This window comes from Epargyreus clarus, unplaced genomic scaffold (assembly GCF_041222505.1).
Source record: "Epargyreus clarus isolate Ecla_fem2 unplaced genomic scaffold, WU_Ecla_fem_2.2 ptg000026l, whole genome shotgun sequence".
Taxonomy (NCBI): domain Eukaryota; kingdom Metazoa; phylum Arthropoda; class Insecta; order Lepidoptera; family Hesperiidae; genus Epargyreus; species Epargyreus clarus.
Genome location: NW_027332233.1, coordinates 8,864,422 through 8,888,388, shown reverse-complemented (window position 1 = coordinate 8,888,388; position 23,967 = coordinate 8,864,422). Strand labels below are relative to the sequence as shown.

The 23,967-nt window shown below is 35.5% G+C and overlaps 1 protein-coding gene and 2 long non-coding RNA genes across 5 annotated transcripts in view; 1 reads left to right on the top strand and 2 right to left on the bottom strand.

Moving 5' to 3' along the window:
* Window positions 1-1,441, bottom strand: part of LOC140753588 (TOX high mobility group box family member 4-B) — a 30,993-nt gene extending 29,552 nt beyond the window's left edge. The window contains exon 1 of one of the 3 annotated variants that reach the window (XM_073088303.1): window positions 754-1,441. In XM_073088303.1, coding sequence (XP_072944404.1) covers window positions 754-819 — 66 coding nt within the window. In that variant the 5' untranslated portion in view covers window positions 820-1,441. The remainder of the gene's footprint in view (window positions 1-753) is intronic. The other 2 variants (XM_073088299.1, XM_073088301.1) reach the window with 2 other exon arrangements.
* A 14,003-nt stretch (window positions 1,442-15,444) lies between these two features.
* LOC140753411 (uncharacterized) lies at window positions 15,445-19,937 on the bottom strand. Its single transcript, XR_012103566.1, has 2 exons — window positions 19,826-19,937; window positions 15,445-15,641 (listed from the first exon to the last, which is right to left on the bottom strand). It is a non-coding gene; the product is annotated as an uncharacterized LOC140753411 (long non-coding RNA).
* On the top strand, window positions 19,893-23,130 carry LOC140753410 (uncharacterized). Its single transcript, XR_012103565.1, has 2 exons — window positions 19,893-20,173; window positions 21,067-23,130. It is a non-coding gene; the product is annotated as an uncharacterized LOC140753410 (long non-coding RNA).
* Window positions 23,131-23,967: the final 837 nt, after the last annotated feature.

Sequence of the window (23,967 nt, the reverse complement as noted above, 5' to 3'; positions counted from 1 at the left end):
GTACGTAATCATGAACAATCTGTTGTCAATTTCAAACATAACAAATACATTCTAATCCGTCCTTTCAATCTAGGACCGCAAGGTTTAGCTGGAGTTGGCCACAAATTTGATCACGCCTGAGATGTTGGAACCTTAAAAAAAATGTGTAAGAATATCTTCATCACCACACTCTTATATTCAAAATACAACAGCGCTTAACGTTGCTATTATACGATAGAAGTGGTGCGGTGGTGCTTCTGATATTTAAAAGATAGATGAAATATAGATACTCGTACATATTTAAAAGTTGATAGGACCAATATGGTTTAACCGGGGAGGTATTACCGCTACATCTACTGCTACCGTGAAGTAGTTCTTGCGGTTCGGTAGTAGGTTGTGGATTGTGGAAGCCTTTTACACATGAGGTGACCATCTAAATTCTTAGAAGTAATCGTGTATCTATGCGATTTGCTTTTGATAAAACCCCTGTTCTACATGGTCCAGACGATCATAGGAGACAGTACCTGCTTACCACCGTGTTGACTGCTCTTATTATTACTTTCGTTACTTTACCATGCATTCCAAAGCATTGTTGTCACTAAATAAAATGACTGTGATGGACGGGTAGACGGATGGACGGAAAGACGGACAGGACGATATTAAATGAATTCCGTTTCCCCATTTGGCAACGGAACCATGAAAACAGCTTTTCCTCAGATAGGCATAGTTCAATTTTTTAAATTTGTATTTATTCAAAAATACCATAATACTTACCTTATACATGTGATAAATTTTGTAAGTCCTCCCCTGGTCGTCCGCGGTGGTTTGAGCCGTTTCCATTTTGACTCATCGACTCTATGCGCGTTCACTGACTTCCAGATACAACGGTCCATTTACTAATGTATTTCTTAATAGTTTTGTCACTATTTTTTGTTTACAGTTGGTGTAATTCAAGCGTAATCATATAAATTGCACAAATATTTTATAGGTTACATAAACTATTCGAAAGCATTTAGTACGTACTTATAAATAGAACAATTAAGTTTAAGAGCAGGTTACTATATAAGTTTACTACATTAACTTTATTATAGTTAAAAGTTTATTTTTCGACAGATATTACACTTGCATTCTTAAAGAAAATACTGATTGAAATTTAAATTAAAACTATGTTTATCACTTTAACTGTTATATTATCCTTACAAACTATTATCATATTTCCTTGAAGAAATTTTCAAATATTTATTACTGTTGAATTACTAAATTAACTTTAAGTATAAATAGAGTTCGATAGTCTCACAAAGTTCCTCAGCAATTTATAAGCCTAATAAAATTGTTATTGTTTGCGACGTGTATTTGTAGAAGTCCGTTCACAAGGCAATATTGCAACGTTGATCGTCGGTAATTACTGAGTTTTATCAATGAAGGTGGGTACGCGTATAGCGAGGTGTCGTCACCGTCAGCGGGCGAGTTGGCACGTGGCCGGCACGCGGGGCACGCGGACCCGGCGCAGCAGGATTTACTTGCGAATCCGCGAGGGAGCACCCGCCGGAAACCGAGGTGTACCGGGGCTCCTCGAGTACAGAGAAGTGGCGGCCCGCGGCGCGACTGCCCCGCCCGCCCCGCGCCCTGCCCCCCACACACCCGCACATGCACTCCGCAGCCTTCGTCTCCACGCCACCGCTCACCCCGCATACTATGTTCGCCTTAATCGCGAATTAAGGTCCCATTAATGTTTTCTGTTTAGCTTAAACCTTAATTTGATGTTACTCGTTACTGTACCGCATATGTAGAGCCGTAGTAATAGCGCCGTCTTAATTAGATAAGGCTACTGATAGGGGAGAAGGGTTTGCTAAGAAAAGCTCAAAAAGCTTTCATATTTGTCGATGATATGCCTAAGTTTAAAACCCGAATTGATTATAATATTTTTCTGATAAACATTTTTCACCAGACATCTTTGTGCGACATAAGTACTAGTATTACGGCAACAGCCAAACTTTTCAAGTTATGATACATTTTATGTTTCGATTCGATGTTATTTTTCTTAGTGTAGTTTGGTTTAGGAGTTACTTGATAAATAAGCTTGGAAGCAATACAAAAGATCGGAGAAGTAGTCATGGCAGTAATAATAACTACTCGCAGATGTAATTACTCGTATGTAGAGTATTAATAATATACGCTTATAATAACGATAACTAATTTTCGATAAAGCGAATTTATATAAGACACAATAGAAAAGATTTTTATGACATCTCTTCAATTGTTTGTTTTGCGTAATTTTTTAAAGGCGTAAAGAAATTGGTTACAACAAGTTTAACTTTCATTTTATCATGCTTCTAATTACATCATACTTACTTCTTCTTTCACTATTATGCATGGAAAAGCCTCTCCTAATCCTGAAATAGCCTATTCAATGAGGTTATGTTACAGAGTACGAAACTCCCAAATAGAGGGCCTATAAAGGTTACGTATGCGTTGGCAGTAACCCAATGAAGATGGATAGGGATCTTAGCATATGTGGAATGTGGGATCCACGTCTATATCACCACAACTAATGTAGGTAGTGCGCGAAGGATTCCGCGACTAATACGAGAAACAATGAGCGTGCCGATTGCCGCCAAACCAGACCAGTAGTCAGGTGCAGAGTTGCAGTTGTTGCTTTGTTGTTCCGACGTCGTTGGCACGTGGTGTGTAGTAGTTGCAGCATGTTACGGTTGTTTTGAGTGGGTCGGTCTATTTGTGGTGACAGGAGAAGCGTGGGTGCCGCGTGTACCGAGCTGGAGTGGCAATGACCTTGACACTAAGCGAGTGGCCTTGGGTAGCACGTGGCGGCTGACACCCGCTGTCTGTTGTCGGAACGCCGCCGCCGCCGCCTTTCCCAGGGGAGCCTATTATGGACATACCCTCACTTAATCTTTGCAGTTCTTTTAATATCAAACCGGAAATTGTATAGATTTATTTGTCTTACACAAGTATATATTTGCTATTTGGTAAGTAAATAAATTTCAAAAATATAAATTCGTTTTTGTGACCTATTCATACCTGACTTGACATAATCATACAACATGAATGATACAAAATAGCTTGAAAGGTAAATATAAAAGCTAAATACCATGACATATAGATAAAATTTTAGGTATACTTTTATATACAACCAGAAATTATGGTTATCATTATAAGCGTATTGTGTGTGTGTACTTTAAAACGACTTTTAAAAAAGGAGGAGCTTCTATGTTTAGATGATTTTACATTTTTTTAAGTTTTTTGTTGTAATGCGTGCATCAGGCACTTTATGCATGGTGGCCTCTATATACTCCAGAAATAATGGTGTTGTTTCTTCAGGATAAAATTATAATAAATATATGTATTTCATAAAGATTTTATGCTGAAAAGGCATATCAGGGCAAAATGAAATGGCATAATTTAAATTACTCTTAATTTCGCGCTTTTTCTTTTGTCATAAATTTTAAAATATCATACCTCCACGATCGTCATACATTCCGACATTGGTTTAATGTATGTAACTAGCAACAGCAAAAAATATTCGCAAGGTATATCCATTGAATGCGAATGTTTGAATGGGTGCGATTCAGAGCGTCGGCGACGTGCGGCAGCGTGTCGAGTGCGGTCGCCGCGGGGCGGCGGCGAGCGGTAGCCCCCGCCCGATACGTTTACGAGCCGACACTAACTTTACTGACCCCGCCCGCACTTGTGCCACAGCCCTGTTTATATCCCATCTCAATGAAAATAAACACCACGCTTTTTTGCGAAACGTCTTCGGTGACCCCCTAGTCGATTTTCGAAGGCAACGGATCATTCAACCGGTAATTGGGGGTTAAAGTTGCGACGTCAAACTTAGCCGTCTTGCCTGATCATTTGAGTAATTTGACGCTGTTTACAACAGTAATCATTGCTCTATGACAGTAGATGCCGGTGATAACATTGTACGATAAAATAACGGGCTTTCGCGTATTTGTTCCGTCTTATTAACAGTTTACTTTTCCCCTGAAAGATAAATATTTCCCCATTGAAATCATGACAATTAAATAAAAAGCATTGTTTTTATTTATTATTGTGAACGATGCATAGAGTATCTCTACCTCATACTACTTACACGTACACGTGAGCAATGCACGCGTGATTTATCTACACAAACCATCCCATGAGGATTTGTGTAGATTTCGCGAGTAAGTCACGGCGTTGAGTTGTTTACAAATGTTGTCCCTACATACGTAATGCGAACATAAACGAGTTTGTCAGCTGTCAAAGCGTCAACCCACACTATCATTCAGTCACTTTGCCTACGCTCCGTCCACTTTTTTCCGGTACACAAGTGAAATTTTAACACATCAAATAAAAAAGTATATCTTAGTTTTCATTTAAAGTAGGTACTATGTCTAAGAGCGATAGAAATGACTGATATAATTTTGCTTATTAATTATTTTAACACTTTTTTATTATTTCATAACTTTATCAATGTTTCTAATTAATTTTTTTTTTAATTCCAATTAATTAGGCATATTTATGAAGATTTTTCAAAATCACTCGTAGGTATATAGGTATTCGGTACCTATAGTTAGTACCTGTGGTGACATTTTAAAAAATAGTTTACTAATTTCCATTGACAGCAAAGCTAATAATTTTTCGCTGATGATATTCAATCCATGCCTATACATTAGTAGTCCCTCTTCCGAAGAACAGGGTAAGTGGTAGACTATAAGGCATAGTGAAATTTAAACATGGAAGCTTGCTAGCAAAAATAATCATACCTTCTCCTTGTTTATCATAGAAGAATATTAGGCCGGAGTGCAACTGCGTTTTTTCAGCCCGAGACTGGATAACAGTGGGGATAAACCCTAATAGTGCGTGTGAACGCTACGATGGATCGGGAGCTTCGGGCGATGCGCGGATGATCACGGGATAACCACACAGATCCGGAACAAATGATTTACCTCGTGAAAAAACAAAACCGTTCAACAGATATTACTTATACGGCTTCAACGATAGAATAAAAACAATTAGTATTGTCATGTTTGTCATGTCAACTTTTTTTATAATATTGAGGTAAACGAGCATGCAGTGCATCTGACGGTAAATGGCTACTGAGTTAATAGAATAAGAATTTTGAAAAAGATATTTTAAAAACGAATGATCCTTATAAGCAACACTATCAGATAGTGGAATAATATAGAGGGTGTTATTTTTTTTCAAAATGAACTCGTTCGATTCCCGGCTAGGGAAAAAGTTATTTTAAAAAAGTAATGATGCAGTTTTAGTTTTTATCAAAATCGGCCTCGTAACTCCTTTCAGCATTTTTCGCTAATCCTTATAGTTTCGGAGTTGCCCCTGAAGGCCCGTTTTAAAAATTCACCCTGTATATAATTTCATAATAACTAATTTATTTTTGATAAATTTGCCTGTATGTATGACATAAACAAATAGATAAAACCACCTTTGTAAATAATAAATGTTATCTTTGAAGTACACAGGATTTAACATAGGGTATTTTATCGTGTATTTTGAAGAGTTTGTAAAAAAAATGTTTGCAACATACTCGTTTTAAAATAAAAATTATATACATGTAAATAATCTACATCTACATGTATGTAACTAAAAATAATTTAATAGTATTTATTTCATTATTCTAAATGTAGAAACAAAGACACGTCAGAAAACAGTCGTTAAATAATGCATTTACAAAACAAAATCTTTTGCGTAGTTTCCGCAGATTTCCGGAGCAAGTTTCGGATACAAGTTTCGTAGTATCAAATGGTTGTACGATTGAATTAGCTTATGGTTGTCAAAGTGAGCGTGAATCTGCAATGTCCAGTGTGGGCTACGGCTTGGATTCCCTTTGAATGAATGAATTAATTTGCTTTTTGTATTATCAGGAGTAGTAACGTATCTCAGCAACCTTAGGTAGAACTCAAATCCTGCTTGGTATTGATTATGGATACTCTTGGGTGGCAGTGGCCACTTGCCCCTTACTATCAGGTAGACTGCATACTCTTTTGCTACTTCTATTATACAGACTTATAGAGCTTCACTCTTAGTTTTCAGAGAACCGTAATCTTTAAATCTTCAAAACCCCGTTGGTCAAGTGCAAATCGCACTTGACCAACCGCGACCAAAAGGTTGCGACCGGTGTAGCTATGTATTTTACTTGGTCATCTTACTCACTTAGCTTATCTTATCTTCGTAACTTAGCTTCGATTTCGCACACCATTTAGCTGCAAGGTACATCTTTGGTGTAAAAAGCTTAAAGGCTGTAGCCTTATGGAGAGACATCGTTTTGCTGAGGCTGAGTGAATGAGTACCTACGCTTAGTCACTTTTTCTACGTTGTTGTACTTATGCACTAAGAAGTGGTCTGTATCTACAGAAGGAATTACGAAATTCGGTAATTCGCCAATAAAAATTCGGAGAGCTTAGGTGAGTGAGTTAAAGTTACGGTGTGTCATCGCTTTACGGGGGTGGGCGGATTAAGCGTGCTAACTTGTTTTCTGGTACGATACTGTACCTATATACAATAACGCGGTCTGTATCGATAGAAATAATGTCAAATTCACTAATAGACTACAGGCCCATGTTGCATTTCCTAAATCACCCCCTGGACTATGGAAAGAGAGGGGATTGCAACTCTCGATTTTTTCCCCTTGTCGCATGATTTTTGTACGGCGTTGCGGAATAATGGATTAAAAGCAGTATTGAAATAGTATGACACAGATGCCATACAAAATCAAATGACTAAATTTACCCCGGTAATTGTCGGAAAATAACAAAAAATACCGACTCTGTGGCGCACCATTTTTGTACGGCACTGTGCGTTTTCTTATTATTTTTAATGGATCTATCGGTGGTAAGAATGTCGTACAAAAATATGTGACCAAAATGTACTCACTCGACCTGTACTTTTGAATTCTCATCTGCACTCTGTTGGACAGCTTACAAGTGACGGCATAGTGCTGAATCTTATTATTTTATGCTCTTATATCGTTCTAGATAGGTCACCTGGTGGTTCAAATGACCCATAACTTTTTCAACACTGGCCTGTAGTCTATAATATTGCGTTGATACAATTGACGAGTTTAGGTGCGTGAGTAATTTACGGCGGGACATCACTTTATCGAGGTGTAGTGAATGAGCGCGATAACTCGCTTTTTATATGTTGTTGCGCGCTCATTGCAAGCATTCGTTACATATTTGTTATTTATTTTTATAGTGCATTTTTAGTATTATTGTGGTACATATTTAATGACGTTTTAAGTGTCGGAAGATAAACAAGATTTTCCTTCTAGGAATACAATTGGATTGATGGTAACAATTTGGATGTAGAGTCATACACATATACACATTATACATTACATTAACTATTACGTTAATGGGTAACCCTTATTTTTACTGGTTCGATTACAAAGACAACTTCTTTGCCATATAACAGTAGAGATTAAGTCTGTGTTATTGTATTAATATATGATGGTTGTCACAATTTTATGGGATAGATCAGGTCGAAAACCGAAACATAGATTTTAAAACCGAACGAAGGTTTTAAAATCTATGGTCGGCGCACACTAAGCACCTCATATTAGGTGTGATGCATGTTCACTTGCTACCGTTGTTTTATAAATTAAAAACGGAGTGTATTTGTACCTCGTTTTTAGTTTTTATTTCTGCCTTATAACAGCGGTGGACCACGTAAGCACCACGGTGCTTTGGTTTTAAGGGTGTGGTAGGGGAGACATACTTTTCCGAGGTCCATGGGTGGCAGCATAGAGCACTTACTATCATGTAGGCATACTCGGTCTCTTAAAGTTTACATAAAAATATAATTAAAAAAAATAAAAACGTACAGAATTCCACATAAAACAAAGAACATTAAAGGTAAATTATCTACTATGAACTGACACGGGGTGACTGGTAAGTTATTTTTCTGCCAACAATCGGGGTCTGGAACGGTACGGCGCAGTTTCCTCCAGGCCCTTTGCAGGCCTTCCCTGTGGGCGCCCGTGCCCAGATGCAGAACCTAAAAGGAAATGTGCTTTAATCCCGATTTTAAAATATAATACAAATGAGCAAAATTCTATTATATTTAAAATTTCTGGGCTATGTAACTTTTCTGTTTACTAAATATTATCTTTACAAATAAACCATTAATCTACAACTAAAAAGCTCTTTCAAAATCGGTCGTAAAAATGGAAGTGGAAAGAAATGGTCATGTTAGTGGCAACAATATTAACGTAACGTAAACGTAACGTGTAGCTTACACGGACTCACGCATTTCTTCATAATCTCAAAGTAATCTTATCAGACCCTTCTTCAGACGTATATGATTGAAATCTGGAATTTTGATTTACCTACACACAAATTTAAGCTTACCATTACCACAGATAAATAATTTATATGGGCAGTGCACCCGAATCGCCGAAACTGAGAAATTGGTAGTTAAAAATTATTACTTAAATGTGGATATTAAATCTGTTTGATACACACTATATTACTATCAAATTAGCAAATATACTATGATTCTAATTTAACTAAAGATTTAGGATAATACCTAAGTTATCGTATGTGTTAACATTTTTGTTACATAAAATTTACTTGATTCAGTTCCATTGGGGCCATGAGATCATCACCATATTTAAAAGTCTTCACAACAAAATAGGAATCACGTAAATCAATTTACAAATTTCAGAGAAATCGAGACAAAAAATACAAGGCAAACGTAAATAACATTTTTGGAGTAATGTTTTTTGTAAGATTGAAATAGCAAACGAGCATGCACTGCTTCTGATGATAAATGACCACTGCCACCCAATGACATTTGTAACTCCATATCGATACCTTAATTCGCAAACCAGCCTACTCCACTTTTTTCAAAATGATTTATTTATTTATTTTGATTTCGTTTAACGCCATTTATTATCAAAATAAATAAAAAAAAAACATTTTGAAAAAAAGTGGTGGTGGCTGGTTTGCAAATTAAGGTATCGATATAGACAAGCAGTTCTACCTGAAATCAATTACAGACGCATTGACACTCCTCCAGACTAGGATGGTCACCTCATATATGAGTCAGACATATATAAGTTTGAAGGTGGTAGACCCCTTTGTGGTTCGACTCCGGCGACACCACCGCCACACCTATTTCTACCTAATAACAGCAGTGTTAGGCGCTCCTGTGTTCCGGTTTGAAGGGTGTGGTAAGGGAGACAGACTTTTCTGAGGCGTCCCAGCTTAGTCCTCAGGGGTAGCGGCGCATCTGTGGCCGATCTCAGGTAGGAATATCTAATCTTATCTGGGGTTGATTACAAATGTCCATGGGCGGCGGTAGCCACTTACCATCAGGTGGACTGCATGCTCGTCTGCTGCTGATATTATAAAAAAATTAAAAAAAAATAAAAAAGTCAGACAGCGTTAACCCACTTCCACTAAAACGTAAAAACATTACATGCAAGATATAGGTAAAGCGATGGTACCTCCCCGGTCAAATTATATAGCTTCTGCCACCTTTTAAAGAAGTTGGTTATTATAATACTGTAAAAACTAGACAATTGTCTACATTTTACTGTACCATGGCTGAACAAGGGGTCTCCTCTCAAGATTAAATGAGCACTGTACCACGGCTAAATCCCTTGTTCCTTGAATTCTCTCACGCCTAAATCAATTAATTAATATAATACTGTAAAAACTAGACAATTGTCTATATATTTCTGTACCATAGCTGCACAAGGGGTCTCCTCTCAAGACCAAATAAGCACTGTACCACGGCTGAACCCCTTGTTCCTTGTTCTTCTCTCAAGTCTAATCAATTAAGGCCTTAATCTTACACGCTGGCCATGCGTGCTTTGAAGGATTCACACTTTTGAGAATCTTATGTTTTTTTACTCATTCCTTCGGCAACAACTTCGGCCTAGAATATCTGCGTAGTTGGACCCAGGAAACATGACTAACACTGAGAAAAGATAGGATGTGTCTATGAAGACAGAAGTATGAAAGGCTCATGAGAAAAGGTGTAGAATTTTCTGATAGAATTAGTATTGTTCGACCGGGAACATACCACCATTACACCTATGTCTAGTGTGAAGAAGTCAGTTCAATTCAGACCAAAACCTATCGGTGATGCAGGTTAAGGGGCTTGGTCCTAACAAGCAACTCATCACCAAATACTTTATTGATTTTTTTTATAATATAGGAGTAGCAGACGAGTATGCAGTCCACCTGATGGTAAGTGGCTACTGCCGCCCATGGACATCTGTAATCAACCCCAGATAGGATTAGATATTCCTACATGTGGTCGGCCACAGATACGCCGCTACCCCTGAGGACTAAGCTGGAACGCCTCGAAAAAGCATGTCTCCCTTACCACTCCCTTCAAAACGGAACACAGCAGCGCCTAACATTGCTGTTATTAGGCAGAAATAGGTGTGGCGGTGGTGCCGCCGGAGTCGAACCACAAAAGGTTCTACCACCTTCATATTATTTATTTGGATTAGGTATAGGTACAGTGCTATTGTCAAATGAAGAAGTGCTATTTTACTTGTCTGCCTTGTCAAAAGTTTAAAAGTGTTAGAGTACAGCAGTAACTCGGTTGTGTGCTATTTTGAATGGGTTTGATGAGAGACGCTAGTTTAGTGTGCCAGATATTTAGTTGAGTTGAAATTGTTGAAGGGGTACACTTATTTTGACATCGGGTGAATTTTATACGTCACCTGATAGATGTAATAAAGACGCTCTGACAAAAGTAGATCTGGCCAAAACTGGATTGGCCTCAATTTTTCCATTTAATAAAAGAGGTGAATGTTTCACCTAGATTAGATGAGTATTAAATATTGGACCCTTTATAGACTTTATACCATTAGAACAGTCACCTTTTTGTTACATGGGTCGATCTAAGATTTGGTTTAATGGCAAATTATAAATTATTTAAAATAAAGTTGATGGGTGGTAGAGATCTTCGTGGTTGAACTCCAGAAGCACCACAGTCACATTTATTTAGCCTTATAAGAACAGTGGTAGGCGTTGTGTGTACCGGTTCGGAGGTAGTGTTAAGGGAGAAACACTTTCAACTTGGTCAACAATGGTAGCAACGTATACAGACACGTCCACTTCAGGAGAGTCTAATTAATATTTTGGGTGATTACAGATTTTCATGGGCGGCAGTGACCACTTCTTTATCAAGTCGGCTCCATAGTTGTTTGTTCCCATTATATACATTCATTAAAAAATAGGCAACAGAACTTAGATAATATATAATTTACATGAACAACAAATCTAATCTTCTCATCTATTCTAATATCCTTTTGTATTGTAATAATTGGTATTCTAACTTTCTCTGTTGATGTGATCTTGGCAATGTGATTGAGTTTAATATTATTCTGTACAACGTCAAGCGCTCACAATTTAATTATTTGGGGACATAATAGCGACGACGCGAGGTCGGTCCAAAGATAGATGAAACTCAATATAAACAGACATTTTAACTAAAAATTAAATTGGGTTAAAGAAAATGTATTTCGTGGATTTGACGAAATAAGTGTTGCAAATTACGAGCACATTTGTAAGTATTGAAAGGTGCTCAATTCAAACATTCGTGTACGCGTATATGAGCATCCGTAATGAAATTCGGAGCAATCTAAATGCGATATAGATAATATAATATAATAAAATTGCGATGCGAATTCGTGAGAAAATTTAAATAAATGACTTTTCTGTTTGCACATAAAAAGAAATATATTGCGGCACAATGAATGTTGGAGGGTGGTGGGTAGTGGGGACAGTCGCGGGCGGACGAGAGACGGCTCCGAGGAAGGGGAGCGGGGGTGCGGGGTTCGGGAGGTGACCCACTTTAACGGGACAAGTAATATTACTTTTTACTTTTAGGTAACTATTTCACATTTTATCGTAATAATAACATATAGGAAAAATGTCTTATTCAATTTATTAATTAAAAATCATTAAAATATTTTTTTCTTGAATAACACATAGATAGATAAGTTCTTACGTATCTAACTATAACTATAGTAAGTATACAGTATTTTAGAGAGTCGTACAGCAATCTGTGGCCCTTTTTGAGTTCGGTGACCGGGCTGTTATGATTAACTTACTATTTATAGTTAAACAGAATTGCATGCCTTACTATTTTTATAGACAAACAACTTATTGTTTACTAAACTATTCTGTCAGGGTGCCGACTATAAGCAAACAAATGTCTGTATTCATTAATCCTGAATATAAATCTGTACCCTTTATACGTTTTTACATAAATGGCTGTTTTTGTATTTGTTTACGTATTTCCCATATATTTCTATAACCAGTTCTAATACAGTCTGTTAGGGGCGCTAATTGGAAATGTATGGGCAAATACGTAAACAAATACAAAACGGTCATTTTTGTAAAAACGTAAAAACTCATACTAAGGGTTACTACGTGTATGTACAATGGTGAAAGCCTCATCATAATTTATTTGGAACGAGTAGATAGCGATATTGGCGTATTCAGATGAACAGACAGATGTTTTCGGGAGATTTATTCTGTAATTTGAATACTAAAGCGACAGCAGTAAGGCTCGATCGATTGCTTTTTATTACAATTATTAATAACAAAATTTTACTATGAAAGGCGTAAAGTCACGTGTACCCTACTAACGCTTGTTATTAATACTCGATCTATCCAAATTTTGCCTATTAAAGATCGATATTTGACAAATTGTAGCTCAAAGAAATTTTGAAGTAACGATGCTTGGTAGGAAAAACATTGGACAGATTGATTATTGATAACGGGTGTGTAACTATCATATGAAGGTAATAAGTACATATTTTATTTGCTATTATAATCTGTACATATAAATAAAATTGGAGTGTCAGCTATTTCAAAATAAAATTACAATTATTACCCATTTCAATAAAATTTTAAATAAGGAATTAAAAATAATACTTAATTATATTTCATTCTTCATTCCAGCATTCTTGGGACTCTACCGGGAGGCAGTGATTTGGACTCATTGTTTTATATTTAATTTTATATTTCCTTAAGTTTTAATATTTATTTTTTGTTTAAATTATATTTTTTGTATATATTGTATATAGATTTATAGTTTGTAAATACTTAGATAGATTATATTATATTTGGGAGTTTTCTTATTTTCATTTTTATGGGAGCTTTTAAATCTTAGTTACACTAAATTCGATAGAAGTTATCAATATTTATTAACGAGTGTATGTATAGTCCGCGCCAAACTGCTTGTCTGCTCTGAAGTTGTTGCGAGCAGGTGAAGTAATACATTTTGCTATGGCCACGCAATTCATTTCTATATTCAGAGCGGACTAGCAGTTTTACATACATTGAACGTAATAGAGATGGGTCGTGGCAGTGTAATATTTTGCTTTACAATATTATCGACAGGGACGGACCGAGTCTGCGCAGGCGTTAATCATAAATATAAATACGTTAATACAACTTGTTTGGAAAATATGAGATTAATTTGTCTACCACGGCCCGTGTATGACACGTTGAATGTCTGCAAACATAAACTGTACCCTTAGTATGAGTTTTTACGTTGTTACAAAAATGACTGTTTTGTATTTGTTTACGTATTTGATCATACATTTCCAATCAGCGCTCCTAGCGGACTGTATCAGAACTGATTGGAAATATATGGGTAATATGAACATCATACTAAGTGTACTTGCTCTAATATAACGATATTCTATTCCCCCTCTTCAAAAGTACGAGTATATTGTAATAATACAGACGTCGATATTTTAATCAAGTCAGAGAATTGTATTTATAATTTCACAATAGATTCGAAGATTATCGCAAGCAGTCCCTTGTACAATTTAATGTAATCGTAATTCTGATCTAAACGAACGCCATTATTGACATAGCTTGTTTGTGTGGATTGTGTGTGTGGAGGTATTCGGCCCCATTCTCATGTTTTGTGTAGCAGGGTGTATTATTTGTTTGAATTAATTGTGTTTTCCTTCATACTTCGTATACATATGAGTTTAGTATGCAATATTATTCGAAGAAATCCAAATATGTAAGTAAATAGCACAATGCTAATTATTTTTATAATATTCATTATTAGGATCTTAAATAAAGATGTCCACTTTTAAAAGCTTTAACTTCAACAACCTCAATAATCTTTTGAACAATTATAGGTAATTATTTTAGTTATTTTAGTTTTTAACACTATCTTTTAGTTCATTAACTACTATAGTTTCCCGTGTTCATTTCACAAAAAAAAAATTAAACCGAGAGGAGAAAAAATGTGACTCAAGTATGCAACATCGGCGATCAGCTGGCACATTCTTTTCTTTTCACGGATGCCTTGAGTGAATTACTTACCTTAATCAGTAAAATTGTTTGCATTCCTACAAACATATTAAATACTACCGATATTGATGATATTAATATAAGAATACATTCTTAATATAAAAATGAAAAGTATTTTATAATTTATATCAAAGTCAAGATAATCGAATGCCAATAAAGGCTCGGACCCTAAATTTCGGCAATCACTCGTAATTTAAGATAAGTTCATACCAACGTCTTTAAGAAGGACGTCGTAAAGTGATATCGATTAGCCCTACGGGTTTCGTGTTAAAGGATGTTAATGAAAACTAAACTCATATACTTGAACAATTTTAGGAATGAAACGAAGACGAGTGCTCGTTTATAAGCGTGATTTAACAACTCCAGCATATTGATTTTTACGTCGCCGTGGGCCTCCCCCTCCCCGCGGGAAGAGTTGTGCACGGGGGTAATGCTAAAATGCTTGTTCCCCTATTTGAGAGTACATGCTAGAGGGACGTACAACTCGAGCCGCGCAGGAAATGTTTTTCTTACACGTTTACTAGCTTTTTACTTATCGAACGGTGCTTGCGTAAGATTTACGACCGGATACGTATTCATTCAAACGCGAATGTGACACACTTTCTATTACGGTTGTAATCTTATCTAAAATATATTGTGTTTAAACAACCACTTTGGACGCTCTACGATGTTTAATTATTGCTACTTATGCATAGCTTTATCGTTAAATAAAAACTAAGTATGTTAAATTGGCATTACTTGAAGTTAAGAAACAGTTACTTAATCGTTCAATAGATAGATAGGTTCAGTAGATATACCTGCAGAGATATTGCTACTGGTCTTGTAAGACGTTGCTATTATAGCATGTAAATGAAAGCCTCTACGTAGCTATATTTGGATGAAAGACTTTTAATTACTCATTTTGTCCTCTAATCATATATCATCACTCAATCAGATAAACTGTAAATAAATACACTTAAAGTATTTTGTATTATGTACGTGTATGTTAAGTTATGTAGTTTAATTCATCTGACCTTGCAATTAACTAACTTGAATTATTTTCTATAGTTATATGATATGTATCAAAAACAAAGTGTAATACTGTACTGGAAACCATGGAATATATCCCCAATTTGTGCAATAGAAAAGCTTTGAACAAAATTTCTCATTAAATTTAATCAATAAAAATATTATAATACTTGGGGGGTGCAGTTGTATGTCCTCGCGAGTTTGTTCAGCCCCACCCGCGCACTTTTCAGTGGGCCGCCCCGCCGCACCCTTCGCTGCACCCCATGTGTTATTCTCCGCTCCGTCCCGCGCCGGGACGCTCCTTCATTTTACTCCAATTTACAACTGAAAAAATTTAAACAAACATTCCTAAATCTAACATCATTTCAAAATGAGATTGAATCTGTCATGAATAGCTATTACAGATTCATTGCTTATCACGTTTCGCTATTTATAAGTACATGGTGTATTACCCCATATTAATTTACGCTTCATCAAATATCTAAAAATATGGCTATGTATATGAAGATGGATACACTACTGTGGCAATTACTACTTTCTTTATCCGTAACGTTGCTCTCTAGTGACTTTCTTACAACTATTAAATTAGTCAAAAACTTATCCTACGCCATTCTAACACTGTAATAAGATAGTATTTTAAAGAATTACTGTTATTGATTGGGCTGTTTCATCGAAATAATACTTTTAATACCATAACGTTACATGAAAATGGTTCTAACAGCGCCAGCCCAAGACTTATTTAAATGTATGATATTGTACCTACATAATTATTTAAAGGAAAGAATTTGGTTTTCTTGTATACATTTACATTATGTTAACAGGTGGAAATACCTATAATTAAGATTAATTTCATATCTATAACAAATGCGACACTATTGACTACTAAAGTACCCCCAGACCTATTGGGTACAAAACAAATACAGGTCTGTGAAAGTACCTGTAAACATATGTAATTACAAACATGTTACGTGTACACAAAATAAACCCTAGACAAAAGGTATTTCTGATAGGGATGAAAAAATTAAATCGCAATGGAATTTAGCGCGGTGAGATAGCTGAAGGGCGGCACCCCAACTCCGCTGAGATTGAAATGAAAAGCTTTTAAGAGCTTTTTGTTTTGTAATTAATTAAGTTTCTATTTGTGTGAGCTGCTCTTGATAGTTCTATTTTGATTTTGTAATTATATTTGTTGATCTATCTTCTAAGAATCGTGATATGAAACGTACCTAAACAAGAAATTAGATTTTTTACTTGTCTTTTTAAATTTATAAGAAAGCGATGGAATTTCCATGTAACGCTTAAAAAAGTTTTACAAATGTACACCAATATATTATCACATACGAAATTAACGAATACCTTCGGATACAGAGAGAAATTTCAGCGTTATGTCTTTGTATATGCTTATATTATAATTTTAATTTACATATGCTAATTTGTTCAAGTATTGGATGTTCCAAAAGGAACTCGATATTTTTGTACTGGGTTTTACGCTTCCACGCTTTGGTTGTCGGTATGTCCCTGTTGCTATCATTAAGTGCTAGCTGATAAATCTTGTTAGAGACCATTTTGGCACGTGTTGTACACTTGTGAGAGGTCCGTGGTCAGCTCCGTGGTCCGTGGCATAAAAAGCTTTGTGGCCAAAGCTTAGGTGTAGCAACGTTAACTGACCTTGAAGCCAGTAGAACTAGTAGAACGAGGTATTTTGTGAATACTGTAGATAGACTAGAGTACCATTACGGGTACTATTAGTAACCATTAAGGGTTTTATCTGCCGTAATCCAGGTTGTATCAGCATCTGTGTGCTACTGTGTTCTGGTATAATGGGAGAGACACATGAGTTATTCCAACTTCCTTCCGTTCCTCAGGGGTAGCATCGCTTCTGTAACCGACCCAAGAAAATTTTTACCGATAAGGGCGATAGTCCTCACTTACTATGAGGTAGACTGCATGTTCATTTAATACTTCATTAGTATACATAAATAAATAATTCACCAAGAACGAGTGCAACTCGCACATGGAGGCTTCCTTACAAATGTACATTATTTTTTACTTATTTTTATTCATTTTATTATTTTCAACAATGCTTAGTTATATGACATAACAATAGATGGCGTTGGGGTGATGATGAATGATACGTAAACAACGTATAATCAAATTAAAATGACTATATTAAAATATGTTTACTAGTTCTAAACGGATTGTAAAAAATTTAACCGTCTTCCTAGTACGGTTTAACAGTTAGATCGAAAAATGCCGAACAAATCCGGTTTGTTGTATGGAGACCCCCTTTAATATTCAACTTTATTTTATTTTTAGTATTTGTTGTTATAGCGGCCACCGTTATGCATCCTCTGTAAAAAAATCATGTGTCTATCTGTTACGGTTCCGGAGATATAGCCCTGTGACAGACGGACAGACAGCGATCCCTAAAAACTAACTGAGACTCTTGTTACCATATTATCCCATTGGATCAGGATGGCAATACATGTTCAGGGGTTGCAACTACCACTTAGCGTCAAGTGAAAAGCATCTTTGCAAAGTACTTCGGACCAATTTGAAATAAATTGGTTTAATTTTTTTTTGTCAATGTCAATGGTGAATCAGTTTGACGACCAGCGTGGCGGAGCGGCCACCATACTGGTCTGACGCGCAAAGGGTCCCGGGTTCGACCCCGGCCAGACAGATATCGAAATGAATATGATGAATTTAGATTTCTGTTTCTGGGTCTGGGTATTTGTGTATTTGTCTATGTGTGTGTCTATGGCACCCACGACACAGGAAATCCTAGTGTGGGGCTGTGAGTGTAGAAAGCGTTTATTATAAAATGTGTTTTTAGTATCCTATTTTGTATTTCGTATGTTTCTCAAAAAAACCTTTCGTTTGATATCCATATCTTGGAAGTGTATGAGAAAGAATAAAGGGCCACCACCTTGGAGGCCTTGGAGCATCTATGTTGAATTTATAATAACTTCACCAGCAGATCATAAATTGTCACCCAAATCGTATGTGTATGCAAAATGTTACCTCGTCGACTAGGGTTATCTGGTTTAAAATTTTACTTACAAAAATACGGACTAATGAGGTTATCTAAATAAAATCAATTCAATTCAGTTATTCAATGGACATTAACTGACAGTTTTATTAATTTATAAATATAGTAAGCATAAGTGTAAGAACATTCCATAAATAAGATTCCACGAAAAACAATTAAATATCATACGATATTTCCGTATCAATAATATCTTCCTTTTAATGTAAACTTTTCGAAGCACTTTTGAATTATGCTATTAATTAATGGAATGAGTCGTCTAGTGCTTTTGAACTGAAGTACGAGTATTCTAAGTACTTCTGGCAATTTGACTCGCAAACTCTATTAATTAAGATACTTTCTTTAAACATTGAATTTAATGTATACTGGTATAAAACTGTAATTTAACTTTTTGGTTCAAGATTTTCAATAACTGCTTTATACACACAATAGGGGGTGTGAGGGGGGGTTTTAATAGTAAATGAGCATGCAGTCCACCAGATGTTAGGTGGAAGTGGCCACTGCTGCCCATACATATTTGGAGTTAACCCCAGAAAGAGGACCTACCCGAGGCTTACTGCTACCCCTGAGCTCTACGTTGAAACGTCTCGTTATTCCTTTAGTACACCTTCAAACTAGAATATAGCAGCGCTAAACACTGCTGTTTGAAGGTAGAAAAAGGTGTAGCGATGGTACCTTTGGAGTCAAGTCATGAAGCGTTCTACCACTTTCATGTAAATAGATAAAGTTATTGTATATGGCACTTGTAAGGAGCAGCTTTTAAAAATCAGAAAAAATAACATATAATGTAACAACGAGTGCTTCGATAAAATGTAAGGAACTACAATTTCAAACACTGAATTGATTAAAGGAGGGTGTTTATTGACATTCAATAGATGATAAAAAAAATTATGAGGGATGTGACAGAAATGTAAGAATGATAGCTATTATTTACAGACAGTTTCAAAGCTACAAAGCGAAAGAGTGTAGGTATACTACCGCTATATGTTTCACAATTGAATATTACAGCCCATAAGGATAAAGTCACGAGAAAACCTAGTTACATGTATAAATACTGCTTTGGAAAGACGACATTACGTTTAATATGTTATTGAATTTATGTACCTTTTTGATTTATATGTAAAAAGAAATATATGTTTTGTAATGCAATTAAATACACATGAAGGCAAAATTTCAAGCGTACAAGTATTCTTTAAATTTTCTTAAGAATAAGTAGAAATACGTGGTAGGCATAAAATCTGAGCTAAAATACGTGTAATAGTGTTTCTAGATTTCTTTCAAAGGCTGAACGCATTTAAAACATCTAATTTAAAATACGAATAATTTTAAAAACATGTCTGGTAAATAAAAGCAGAATCTTATAATAGGATACAATTCCATTCATCATGAATCTCTTGGCCATCTGAAGAAAAGGGTTTAAAATTGTTTCTCAATGTTAATAAATTTTAAACAGATAAACCTGTACATCTCGAGCTCGCGGCTTAAAAAACGACTATCGTGAGTATAGAATCCAGACGAAAAAAGTAGTCGTGCAACATTTCACAAGGCACATCGGCCTGCTGCACTCGCATTGTGTGCCTTAACAATATCCACGGGCCACAGAACGCCACTACACAATAAATACAACACGTCTTCTACGTCATTTCACTGCTCAAAGGCTCTATGCAAACAAACTTAATCGGCCCTCGATACCAATTCATACTTACTGACCTAACAAGTGAATGTTAGGTTCAGGAACCACGCCACGGGCTATTTTTACTGGCTTGGTTGTTCGTCGCAATGTAACAATGAGGTACCCCTAAATGTTGTAAGTTGGTTTATTAGTTCGTTACTTTGTTGCATGAATGCCTGGTGGGGATGGAGCTTGTACTATATTTTGCTTTAGTTAAGATTAATATTAACACGCTTTTTATGGAACAATATGTATTTTTTTCATATCTAGATATACAAAGATAAATAAAATCTAGTTCCTGTGCCTATAACAATATTAAGTGCCATTTAATTCTGTCTATAATAAATTTGAAGGTCGAATATTTTACTTGTAATAAGCATGGAAATGTGTTTATTGAACTTTTAGATTTTTGTTCTATCATAAAATTATTAGAAGCGTCAAACTTGGAGTGATTATATTGCAATATTTAAATTTTATTGTATTAAATCTTTAGACGAATTGCATTTGCCCGATTTTGGAACTTTTATAAATATTTACTTTTATATATAAGTACCTACTTGTATTACAGTACCAAAAAATAGAAACGGTGGGGTCCTACAAATGTATGACTTTCGAGGAAGTCGCATATAGAGACATTTTCATCCTTAAATATGTAAGGTGGTCCCCATAAAAATATAATTTTACATGGTGGCGTACGTGACCTACCCCGGCAGTAAATGTCTAAATAATTGAAAATTCTTATGGAAAGTAAAAAGTTTTTAGATTGCCTACCAAAATGATTATTAATGATTTCGAATGACTGATAGTTCCTGCTTTCTCTACTAAGATTTCTCTTTTGTCCTCAAAATTACTTTTTAATCAATCTGAAGTAAAGAACAACGACTCTATGTTACTTTTGTATAGACACAAACACTAACCATAAACAATTATCCCTTATAAATGGCGGATTATAATTAAAACTACATTCATTAAATACTTGTGCAAGCAATTAGGTACATACGAATATATTTTGTTTACTTTGCACACAGACGCCTGGTCCGGATCGCTAGAAACACGGCGAGCCCAGTGATCCCACAAGGAGGGGTCGCAAACAGGTTATGACCCCGACAAGTGACTTGCCCGAAGCACTGAATGGACCATATCAAAAGACCTTCATAAACTTGATAGATATCCCCGAGTGCTCTACATCACTATGGTATGCAGGAAGAGGAGAGGCTCTCGTTATACCGGTCGCAGTCGACTTAGTCTTTTGTCTCAAACAAGGATAAAATTGAAAATATGTGGCAAAACAAAGCAGGTTGTGTTGTTAACATCTCGTTACATATTGAAGCACTGAAATTTATTCTACACGAAAACATATAGACGTAGCAAAAAAGTGCATTAAGACAGTTTCTTCTACGACTAACAATATGAAATTTTAAACTTATTACGCCAATAAAATAAGACGGAGGATAATCAATTGTATAAAATTGCAAATTTTCCCTTTGGATTGCAATAAATATCGCCGTCTGTATGCATGACCATAAAATTATTATAAGCGAGCAGTCGTTTTAATCTTGTATCGGGTATAACAATACCGCGATTTGTTTAGATACTTTTTTTCCACGCATTACCAAACGAATATATTTCCACTATTACCACATAATACTCCATTGTTCTTCAGTTCGTTGATATTTCTCCAACATTTCCAACGCCTGGATGTTAGTGATACACATACCTAGCGAAGCATGAAGAGTTATCATAAAATAATGTTACAGTTAGTAATTAAATGCGTCCGAATTGTTAAACGCATATGCCGTTAAATGTAGTCTTTTTATATTTACTTGGAAGTGTAAATTTGTCATGATTTACTTTTAACATTTAATTACCTCTTAAGATTTTAATGTACGTGTTAATTTTTATATAGTTCTTTATAATATGTAGATGATTACAATTCGTTCGGTTAAGCTCGTTTGAATATCTTTGCACAGGTCAAAAACAGTTCAGTTGAAGTAATTGAACACCAATAAAACAATGGAAAAATTATAATTGCCCAAATTTCGACCATAAAGTGCGAATAGCTATATCTTATTTATTTATTTATACTTTATTGACCAAAACCATAGATTAGCAAAGATTACTCACTCCTAAAAAGAAAACGTAACCAGTTTTGACGATTGAAATAGTTGCGTAAAAAAGTTTTGTCACGTCTCCGTGCTAAAATGTCCCTAAAATATTTAAAATAATTATTTATTTATTATATAAATTACGCAGTATTAGTTCTTTATTCGTAAATTTTCTCTAAAATGTTTTTATTTGTCAATAATTAAAAAAAATAACTTACAAATAAGCCGTTTGTGGCTTCATTCAATTTCAAGGCGGCGAAGTATCTTTACTAATCTATGACCAAAACAAAGTTGTGGTACAAAAGGACTTAATGCTAAATAGCGTTTTCTCCCAGTCAACCTTGCGGATGTGCAGAAATAAATTGATTTTACTTATTATAATCTACTAATATCGTAGATATGGATACAGATTGCTACGTATACGTATACTGCTGTGTATTAATATGCAGAAGATTTTGCTAATGAGAAACTTTGTTAGTTCTCACGGATTTGTCATTCGTTCGGGAAACCCCACAACGGTCTTAATGAACATTGGTATTCAGGACTAAGCTGCGTGTAAAAATTCCATAGCAAACGATGGGGGTGTCATGTTTACCGTACACGGCCCAGTGCGAGCTCCACGCGCGCCATCTGCTGGCTATCAAAGAATCAATAAAAACAAACTAGTTTTCTGAAAATAAACAAACGCTCGAATCAAAAACAGACAGGTCTGTTTAATTTAAACATAATTTGACATCTCATGATACATTTATGTAATCGTTCCACTTTCCTGTATGTATTTTAATATATAGTAGTATTTTGGTAATCATGTGCGTATAGAAGGTCCTATTTGGTTAAAGTTATTATCAACAGAATACTGAAGCAAAAGTTATGTTCCATTTTAAACTAACAATGTGTCCGCAGTAGATATTGTTCGCGCGTGAATAATCGCGCTAGATAAGACAAACTTTTTGTAAATGAATAATTTCGTAATAACATATTCAAAAGTAATAATTTTTAACATAGATGGATCATGAGCATTGTTTGCAGTTACATAAATAAAATATATTTAGGAACTAAAAATAGCACAACCCAAAAGCAGGGAACGTGATACCACTAAAGGGTAAAAGTAATATTCTGGCGTTCAAATAAAAGCTGTAGGAGATTTTTTTGAATTTCTTTCCGTTAGAATAATAACAATAACGAAAACAAAGAAAAAAATAATACATAATACGTAAACATTGCGTAGATAATATAGCTCAAGACTGAAATAAAATAAATTAGCCTATTATAATATTTCTCATTATAAGAAAACAGATTAAACAAGCTTTAATAATACAATCATCTGATAAAAAACGATTTTCCTGCGTAAAACTTCCTATAATTATACGTAAGCCTCGCATAGCATTAATTCATTTTCTAAAATAAATGGTAATCTGACGAGGGCTGGCATTATAAACATTGTTTAGTCTTAGCGTCGTGTATACAAAAATGAAAATAAAAAGAGTCTAAAAATTGTAGAACCGGTCCCGGGCATCGTGGCTCGGAGATCGTCGGTGGAGTGACCTCAGTTGGCCTTGACAACGCTCACTCCGCCGCGCGCCTCGCCTGATTCAACCACTAATAACTTCACTACAACATTATAATACCCGCGATGCATCTATGCGTTACTGCCACACATATGTACCTAGTACATTACCCGCGCTCCACTGGGCCGTCGTGTCGTCAAAACATGATTTGTTGCTCTTCATTTGTCTGTAGAATTAGGCACTTACATCGACTCACGTGTTCTACATACCCATCCATATACTGAGAGCTTTTATGTTTTAATAAGTTTATGTTTCC